This window comes from Neomonachus schauinslandi, chromosome 4 (genome assembly GCF_002201575.2).
Source record: "Neomonachus schauinslandi chromosome 4, ASM220157v2, whole genome shotgun sequence".
Taxonomy (NCBI): Eukaryota; Metazoa; Chordata; class Mammalia; order Carnivora; family Phocidae; genus Neomonachus; species Neomonachus schauinslandi.
This window is the reverse complement of record NC_058406.1, coordinates 145,120,264-145,130,634: the sequence shown is the minus strand read 5'-3', so window position 1 is coordinate 145,130,634 and position 10,371 is coordinate 145,120,264. Positions and strand designations below refer to the sequence as shown.

The window sequence follows — 10,371 nt, the reverse complement described above, 5'->3', positions numbered from 1 at the left end:
TGCATAAAACTTGGATGAAAAGTTTTCATGTACAGAATGGCAATGCCATGACCATGCATTAGCTAATGTTGCTATGTGGGGTGACCCGCCAGCCAAACCTCTGTCGAATAGTCTCCACATCTACCCTGATACAAAGAGAATTTCACTTTGGGAAATGAAACTCTAGTATCTCATAAAACATAGTTGTTCTTGTCCCAAAGTCATAAAATAACGAAGTTTTGGAGATACCAGGACAGACTCTTTTTCAGGGCACAGAAAGGCAGGAAAGAAAATGCTGCCCTCATATACCTCCAAGGTGACTGCTTGACTTTTCTCTTGAGGACTGTCTAATTTTTTTTAAAAAAGCCCTTAAAAAATGCCAACATGCAAATTGTACATAAAATATTTAAAGCGTGAGTCCTCACTTTGAAAAGGTGAATTAATGAATTCATCAATCAAAACCGTGAAGTTCTGAAAACCTCTAATTTACTCTGTTATAATTTAGTGGGAAAAAAGTAGCCTTCCACTGGATAGCTCCACAGAAATGTAATTAACCTTTGCTTTAGGCAGAACAGGTGGGACAATTGGTAGAGTAAGATGATAAATAAGATACACACATACATATGCACACACACCCCAACACACAATCTTATAGGGTTCTTCCTCCCAGAATTATTGTGAGGATCAAAATTTGAAAGTACCTGTGAACTGTAAATTACCCTATAAAGACAAGGTGTTGCAATAGTTGTTTTTAGCTAGAAAGATAGATGGATAGAGGCAGACAGATGTTTATAAAATATTGAATAATTATTTCTGTTATGGAAATTGAGAATTTTCATCTTCACTGAATTTCTTAATGATTTTTTTCAATTAACATGTATTTCTGTGAAATAAAACAAAAGGAAAGATCAATGTTCCATTATTTTCTCTGTAGGTACCACATGTATCATGGCAATGGTGTCATACATTTGAGCGTAAAAATAGTAGCCTGTAGTCGGACAAGTAGAGTGCTTTCATGGAGGCAAGGGGTCAGAGTATTTGGAACTGAGACCATCCATAATGTAGGTCTGATTCAGTTCAAGAAAGCAGGGAAGCTAATCCTCTTGAAGTATGTAAATTAAAACAGGACACTGTTAGCACTTCTCTACCTCCTAACTTCTGAGTTAGCCTGTTTCCCCCACTATTTCTCACTAAACTTTCAATTTTCTTTCCTTTGTTTAAATGAACTTGGAGTTCATTTATAGCTGATGCAGGCCTATGTTAAGGCTTGACAAGAGCTTAGTAGGAGGGCAAAGACATTTCGTATCACATAGACCCTCTGATGCCATACAGAGAAGAAAGATTTACTCTTCCAATTTTTACAAGTTATTGCTCCTTTAATTAATTTTACTTCCACAGGTGAAAATGGATGTACCATTTCTGGGAAAAGAAAAGAGCCCAATTAATAGTGGGATATGTCATTACACTGAGAAGAAATGAATATGTCTTCTTTAACATAAAAAACTCATATATTCCCATGGCTCTGATTTATTCCTAGGTTTCTTGTCTCACTCATTAAGGAATTTTCTAGACCACTAGTTTTCACGTGTGTATGTGTGTGCATTCACATGTGTCCCAAAATAGAAATATAAAAAAATTAATATTCTTTTTTTCAATACAAGTATAGTTTATATTTCAATATAAAACCTAATTTGACTAAGCAGTTAGGATTTATGCATTATCTAAATTCATTTGCCTTAGTAGAAATAAGTAAATTCAGATCAGAGTTTTAACATGTTCCTCTTTCTTTGAATACACCCTTTCTCCAAATGATTATGTGGTTAGTAAAAATATTTATGTATTGTGGGAGATGGAAATATTTTAATAAATCATAGTATTAAAAGTTCCCTTCAGGAAAAAAAAAATCCAGAACAAGCCCAAGAAATGTCTCCTGTTTGAGGGATCTGGCTATATTAAAAAAGACTATACAAATGACTATATATATACATACATACATATTCATATATATGGGCATGTATACATGTGCATATATATAAACAGACTTCAAAAGGTTATATACAGGTGTGTGTATAACTTTTATTAGGGCTAGTTGTGTGTATGTGTGTGTGTGTGTGACTGTATGATAAATTACACATCAGGAAAGTCCTGGAATCATTCTCATTTCTCTCCCATCCCACATATGCTTTTGTTCTCTAAATTTTTTGTTTTGGGAACAGATATTTAGTGGGAGACCTTGTTTCTGTCTTGTGTTGATTAAAACTTCTGTCTTTTTGTTTTTAATCAGTCCCTGCACATTGACTATGAGGCTCAGAATGTGATACAACTGTTTTTCTAGAAGCAGTGAACAAATACGAGACTGTGTAGGTTAGCTTTCTTGGTTTCCTTCTCACAAAAAAAAAAAAAAAGCAAATCTTAGTTTTATTATACCTTTTAATTGCACAAACAAAAATGGTCAGAGTGCCATGCGTGGTGCGTTTGGCTAGCAAGACAGTTTCATGCAGTAATGAGATTTCCCCCCTGTAGGAGGGCTATGAACTGCTAATTAGCATCTATGACCTAATATTCTCTAGCAACCAAGAGTAATAGCAGTAATTTCCAGTTTTATGCAGAGTACAAGTCTCCAATATTACCAGCACTTCTGTTTCATTTGTAATTAACTGCAAGGAATTATTATAGTCAAGAAAGTATATCCTAATGCTACTAGGTAGTAAAATAAAAAGAAATTATGTTTATAAAACTTATATATGTGTCATGCTGACTGACTGGAGTTCTTTGAAAGCCCAGAAGTTATGTATCTATCAATTAAAGTTTTCTTTTTGTCCACATTGGTATCACTCTTAATTTTAATTTGTAACTTTTAGTTCACTGCTTAATTCTTTATTCTTTGCTTGAAACCAAATGTTTATTAGATTTGGTTTTGAGTTCATAGAAAAAAAAGGAAACATTTAAAAGCTAATAACTAGGGGAAGATGTTGTGATATTAGCTGGCAATGTGTTTCAAGAGACCGGTAATGCATACTTTTAAAAAAAAATTTTTTTATTGTTATGTTAATCACCATACATTACATCATTAGTTTTTGATGTAGCGTCCCATGATTCATTGTTTGTGTATAACACCCAGTGCTCCATGCAGAGTGTGCCCTCTTTAATACCCATCACCAGGCTGACCCATCCTCCCACCCCCTTCCCTTTAGAACCCTCAGTTTGTTTTTCAGAGTCCATGATGGTGGTGATGAAGGCTCTGTGGAAACATCAGTTTGCGTGGCCCTTCAGGCAGCCTGTGGATGCCATCAAACTGGGTCTGCCGGATTATCACAAGATTATAAAACAGCCTACGGACATGGGTACTATTAAGAGGAGACTTGAAAACAACTATTATTGGGCTGCCTCAGAGTGTATGCAGGATTTCAACACTATGTTTACCAATTGTTATATCTACAACAAGCCCACTGATGATATTGTCCTAATGGCACAAACGTTGGAAAAGATCTTCCTACAGAAAGTGGCATCAATGCCACAAGAGGAACAAGAGCTTGTGGTGACCATCCCTAAGAATAGCCACAAGAAGGGGGCCAAATTGGCAGCACTCCAGGGCAGCATCACCAGTGCCCATCAGGTGCCTGCAGTTTCTTCTGTGTCTCACACAGCCCTGATACTCCACCACCTGAGATACCTACCACTGTCCTCAACATTCCCCACCCGTCAGTCATCTCTTCTCCCCTTCTCAAGTCCTTATGCTCTGCTGGACCCCCGCTCCTTGCTGTGTCTGCAGCTCCCCCAGCCCAGCCCCTTACGAAGAAAAAAGGCATAAAGCGGAAAGCAGATACTACCACACCTACCCCTACGGCCATCCTGGCTCCCGGTTCCCCAGCTAGCCCCCCTGGGAGTCTTGAGCCCAAGGCAGCACGTCTTCCCCCTATGCGTAGAGAAGTGGCCGCCCCATCAAGCCCCCACACAAAGACTTGCCTGACTCTCAGCAACAACACCAGAGCTCCAAGAAAGGAAAGTTGTCAGAACAGTTAAAACATTGCAATGGCATTTTGAAAGAGTTGCTCTCTAAGAAGCGTGCTGCCTATGCCTGGCCTTTCTATAAACCAGTGGACGCTTCTGCTCTTGGCCTGCATGACTACCATGACATCATTAAGCACCCCATGGACCTCAGCACTGTCAAGGTACCCACTGCATGGGGCAGATGGGATGCTCAGGCAGTGATTGGAACTTTGGGTTCAATAAAACGGATTAAGGGGCGCCTGGGTGGCTCAGTTGGTTAAGCGACTGCCTTCAGCTCAGGTCATGATCCTGGAGTCCCAGGATCGAGTCCCGCATCGGGCTCCCTGCTCGGCAGGGAGTCTGCTTCTCCCTCTGACCTTCCTCGCTCTCTGTCTCTCATTCTCTCTGTCTCAAATAAATAAATAAAATCTTAAAAAAAAAAATAATAAAAAAAAATAAAACGGATTAAAAAAAAAAAGTCTCTCATGGTTCGTCTCCCCCTCCGATTTCCCCCCCTTCATTCTTCCCCTCCTGCTATCTTTTTCTTTTTTTTTTTTTAACATATATTGTATTATTTGTTTCAGAGGTACAGATCTGTGATTCAACAGTCTTGCACAATTCACAGCACTCACCATAGCACATACCTTCCCCAATGTCTATCACCCAGCCACCCCATCCCTCCCACCCCCCACCACTCCAGCAACCCTCAGTTTGTTTCCTGAGATTAAGAATTCCTCATATCAGTGAGATCATATGATACATGTCTTTCTCTGATTGACTTATTTCGCTCAGCATAACACCTTCCAGTTCCATCGGTAATGCATACTTCTTAGGTGGGGATGTACTCTGCACAGGAAGAGTGGTTTATGAGGTGGAAATAAAGGACTTTTATTTGAGGTTTTCCCATGAAAGTTATACTTCTGTGAATGTCAATAGAGTTGTTCTATTAAAAAATGACATTTAAGATGATTTCTTACTTAAGGAAAGGAGTAAAACCTTATTTATCTACAACTGTGAAGGACTGCAATTTTCTATATGAGTGATTTTTTCCCAGATAATTTACCTCTTAATGCACCAAACTGTATTTTAAATATTTTTGATGTGCATTTTCTGAGAAAAAAATTTTAATCCCATGCTTTGCATCATTTTCTAAGAGCCCACCCGCAGTTCTGGAAGACCCCCTCTCACGCAACAAGGATGTAGGGTAGATGGGTGCTGTTAGGGTTTTAATCTCCACTTGCCACATCAAGAACAGCTCTACCTGTCTGCCTTCTGCACCGTATTGGCTTCCACCTTAGACCCAACTCAAAGAACATATTTTGCTGTTCCATCTTAGCCTTAAAAAATTCTCTACCTTAGGAAACAGAATTTATATAAAATATATAATTGAATCGATTAAGCAGGGTCATCATTATGTACATCATTTATTGTATTGTGCAGAGATATGATAGTATGATTGACATATAGAGATTTGCTCTTTTCCCCTACACCGAATGGCTTCAGATGTCTGCGTTTTTTGGATACTATTTCTTGTTTCCTTCTTTATGGATAACTGCAATCTGAACCTGGTGTCCCAGCTTTAAGCCATCGCTATCTCTGACTCTCACCTATTATAAAGCCAGGGAAGGAAGAAGTGAAGGTGGCCAAGGGAAACCATAGGAAGAAGTTCAGTAAATTGTAATGTGATTATGTGAGAGCACAGTGCAAAGCTGTTGGATACTCTAGCCCCATAAAGCCTTGTTATTAAAGGGACCCAGACTAACAGGCAGCAATATGGCAGTGCAGATATAACCTCATACTGCAGAGGGACTTGCTTAAGTTATAGTAGCGGTTATGGGAATGATGATGATGATATTGATTTCACAAATGTGTTTACCGTGTCCTCTGAGCCAGGCACTGAGCTGGCCCATTTTCTACAGCATCGAACTGAATGACATCTAAAATGCTAATGGTCAGCCACCATTATTAATATTATCAGTACCGTGATTTTATATTAGAAAGTTCAGACTTTATTTATATAATCTTAAAAATAATACACAGATATTAGGGCAAAGAATTTGGGATCACACACGAGGCTGTTTGATTTCAAAGCTTGCATAACTATCAAGTCCTTCTGCCTCCCAAGTATGGTAGAGTATCAGAAAAGGAAGCATTTTTCATAAGCATCAAGTCCAACTTCCTTATTTTAGAGTTGAAGACACTGAAGATCATCGTGTTGAAAAAGTGTCCTTTTTGCATCCAATCTTCTCCTCTTGGGGCGGGGAACTTTTTCTTTTCTTTTCTTTTTTTTTTTTTAATTTTGTTTATTTATTTGACAGAGAGAGATACACAGCGAGAGAGAGAACACAAGCAGGGGGAGTGGGAGAGGGAGAAGCAGGTTTCCGGCAGAGCAGGGAGCCCGATGCAGGGCTCGATCCCAGGACCCTGGGATCATGACCTGAGCCGAAGGCAGACGCTTAACGACTGAGCCACCCAGGCGCCACCGGGAACTTTTTCTTAATTGCCTTGAATATGAAGCCTTTACTCTGTCTTCATTTCTCCTGCCATCAATCTCGCCTCCCCGCCTGACCTCATTTCTTGAAACTGCTCTTTCAGAGATCAGTGGAGTCCTTCTCTTGCCAAATGCAATAGACTCTTCTTGGTGCTCAGTTCTTCGCCTGATGTATTTGGAGTAGTTCACATTGTTGACCGTCCTCTTTTTTTGCATTTCTTGTTCCTCCTACCTCTTGACCCTAACTTATGCTGGCTCACCTCCTCTGTATCCGTTAGGTCTTACTGCATGACGAGCTCCCCCATAAGTTAGTAGCTTAAAACAACCATTTATTTCACAATTCTACAAGTAGGTAATGTGGGCAGTGTTTAGCTAGGCAGTGCCTCTGGTTTCAGCTGGGCTCACTCATGTATCTGTGCTTAGCTTCCAACTTGGCTGACGGATGGTCAGTCCAGGATGGCCTCAACCAGCATGGTCTGTCTCTGCTACAGAAGACCTCCCATCCTCCAACAAGCCAGCCTGGGCTTTGCAGCTGCTCAAAGTTCTATATGGGAACATACACTCTGCAGTGCCTCTTGGTGGCAAACCATCAGTCCTGCTGCACTGTCTTGGCAAAAGTAAGTCCAAAGGCTGACCAAGATTCAAATGAGGGGAAATAGACTCCAACTCTTGATGCGAAATCACATTGCCTGGGGCACAGCCGTAGGGAAGAGTGAGGGAGAACTGGGGCATTTCCTGCAGTATACAATAATCTCCTTGGCAAGTTCCACTTCTCTTACTTGCCTTTCAAACATAAGTTCAGCTCACGCATTACTCTTGGCCTCTTTCCCTCTTCTTTTACCCTCTCTCTTTCAACCATCACATCTATTACCATGGCTTCAGTCAGCACTTGCTCATGAATGATTCCCAAACCTCTATATTCAACGTTTATTTTGTTCAAGAGCTCCAGACTGGGGTTCTCCACTGCCTGCTGGAAATGTACTTGGTTTCCCACATATGCCTTCAATGCAACAAGTTCAAAACTAAACTCTATATTCTACCACAAACCTGTTCCTTTTGTAAACCTTCACTCTCTGACATTTATGTTATTTCCCATCTAACCTCCCAACCTAGAGACCTCAGAACCATTTTTGGTTCTCTCTCTCCTGCCAGCCCCATGTTTGATCAGTCAGTGAATCCTAGTCATTCCACCTAATTGTTGCTCAGGCTTCTCTTTGTTCATTTCTAATAATACCCTGATGTGATATATTGTTGCTTATTATATTATTTATTAATTTATTAATTGTCCTTTACTGATTCACATGTAAAATCTAATGTAACAAACCCACTGTTCTCAGAATAGTATTTCTAAAACAAATGTCTGTCCATACAGATTTCTGTGTAAAAATCTTTTCATAGCTTTCCATTATCTGGGACAAAAGGAAAGTCTACTGGTCCTTGTTCTTGGAGATTGGGTGTTCTTGGAAATCTGTAAGGTCAAAAATCATAATTATTTTATGTATCATTGTTATATCCCCAGTCTCCAGGACCCTGCCTGACTCATAATAGTTGCTCAGTAAATATTTGGAGAAAAGACAAGTTAATGAATGATGGACAGGCAGCAGAACAGTAGTCAGAGTTCCTATGTGTTGTGTTAGAGTAAAGAAGCTTAGAGAGCAATAGGCCTGGGTTCAAATCTAGCTCTGCCACTTCCCAGCAGTAGGCCTTGGACAGTTTATTTAATCCTTTTGAGCCTAGGTTTCTTTGTCCTAAAATGGAGATAATTATAGTTAACATGCAGAGTTGTATGATTAGCAATAGCATATGTGAAACTCAAATGTCAAGTTCCTTTTAATACATAGGCATAATACCAATTATCTCCATCATTATCCTCAGTCCAGGCAAGATAATCATCAATTTCAGGTGTGACAATATGTGACAAGGACCCATCCATGTGGTCTGGGATTTAAACTCAGTGGGACTCAAAGGGCAAGATACTAGCCAAGTCCTAAAAAACTAGCAAAACAAATCAAACACAGGGCTCAGAGCAGAGAATCCCAGCAGGAATTCAGACACAGGGAAAGAAAACTTGGAACTAGATTGGACGATAAAGCTATAGGGGAAGAAGTCTAGGCATCACTATAGGAAGCCTGAGTAGAATCTGAGAGGACAGGGTTGTTTGGTTCTGGAGTGACAAGCTCCTCACCTTGCTATCCTATCTTTCCCCAGAGTCTGGACAGGAATGAATCTACAGAAGTATCAGGAAGATATGGCTCTATCTGCAGACCAAAGAGGTTTTGGGGGCAGAGCACACAGCTGTTCCTTCTATCTGTAGGGTCTTTATTGAGCCGTCACTGTGTATGTTTAAGAAATCATAGGATCCATACCATCTGCAGATACACAAAAGAACCAGTCACCTCACAGTCACCGTATTTTAATTTTGATCTCTTTTTTCTCAAAGATTACCTTTATTTTAATATTTTAAAAAAAGTTTACTTTTCTCCTTCTTCCAGTGACTAACAATGTCATTCTCCTTATCAACAGGCACACAACTGTGCTTTTTGTTTGTCTTCTTCTGCCCATCTATATGCTAAATTATATGAACATCTTAAAGAAATGCAGAATAATGACATCTCAAATTAATGTATTTTAGATAATATATAATAAATAATAAATCACCCATAATATTATGACTTGCCTTATACTTTTATGTGTAATGTGTTCCTAGTTACAACCTTTGAAGTAGGAAAGGCAGGCATTTCATTGGAGAGCTGATTTGATTATTTAGTATTTACTTCTTCATCCATCCTTTTAATCACTTTAAGTATCTCCCACCTCTGGATAGCAGTTTGGTTTCATCTTGTAATCTTAATTTTGATTGATTGGTAATGGCTACCCAGAGCAGTGTTCAGGAGAATTGGAAGGCATTGTCCAGACACAGGAGCCAAGAGTGCCGTGATTGATTAGCAATGTCTGCTATGGGTAAGTGAAGGGGGAAGGGCAGAACTATTGCAGGGTATCTGACAAAACTGTTCTATATAATGATATCACCATTTTTTCTACTACTTATGTTAGTGGTTTTCAAATTACTCATAGCCTTATAGGTTTTCTCATCTGAACATAGAAAGTGAATTGAGTGACTATTTTTTTCAATTCTCTCAAGAATAGTACATAGTTGGTCCTGTACTAGATGCATAGAAGTTAAATTTATACATACAATGGATAATTTAGGGCATTATGGCTTATATGTCCCCAGATTGAGAAATACTGAGGTGGTCCAATAAGTAACTCAAAGGCTGCCCCACACATAGGTAGGGACCAAGAGGGCATAATTTTGGTCTTCTATTCGTATGTCAACCAAATCAACCTCACTTTCACAGGTGTGTGTGTGTGTGTGTGTGTGTGTGAATGCATGCGTACATCTATACACACACTGGCATATGTATATAAACACACAACACACATACACAATTCAGAATTCATTTGAAGAAAGTATTCTACAGTTTTAAAAAGTTTTAAACTAAACAAGCTTGAAAACAACTGAGTAAGATTTTTCTTCTGACTTTGGAAGTTTATTCTCTTCTTTTTCATTCAATATAAATTTCTGTTTATTATCTGAGATGAATTTAAGTGTTTCTGTATGTCTTGCTATTAAATCCTCTTTTCCACCATGAGAATACAGAAATTTCCTCCGATTGTCTAAGAAAATATGGAAGATAGAAAAAAATGTCAACTTGAGAAAATAAAAACTAGATTGTGTAGTCAGTAGGAAAATCAGGCCCATTATATCACGATTAACAGAACTCTTGAATTAAAGGGTTGGATGTAAATTTCCATTTTCACCTTAGCACCTGGACCCTGAAACAGCTGTCCCTTTAATCGTTTACAAATCTCTTCAAATAGTGTTTCTTTTTCCTGTGTTGTGTGATAGC

At 39.0% G+C, this 10,371-nt stretch overlaps 1 protein-coding gene across 1 annotated transcript; it reads left to right on the top strand.

Annotated features, from left to right (window-relative positions):
- The first annotated feature begins 3,202 nt into the window (after positions 1-3,202).
- On the top strand, positions 3,203-5,903 carry LOC110578871 (bromodomain-containing protein 2-like). Its single transcript, XM_044914355.1, is given in 4 exon segments — positions 3,203-3,629; positions 3,632-3,907; positions 3,910-4,233; positions 5,719-5,903. Coding segments are annotated over 4 exon segments (1,212 nt in total).
- The last annotated feature ends 4,468 nt before the right edge of the window (positions 5,904-10,371 follow it).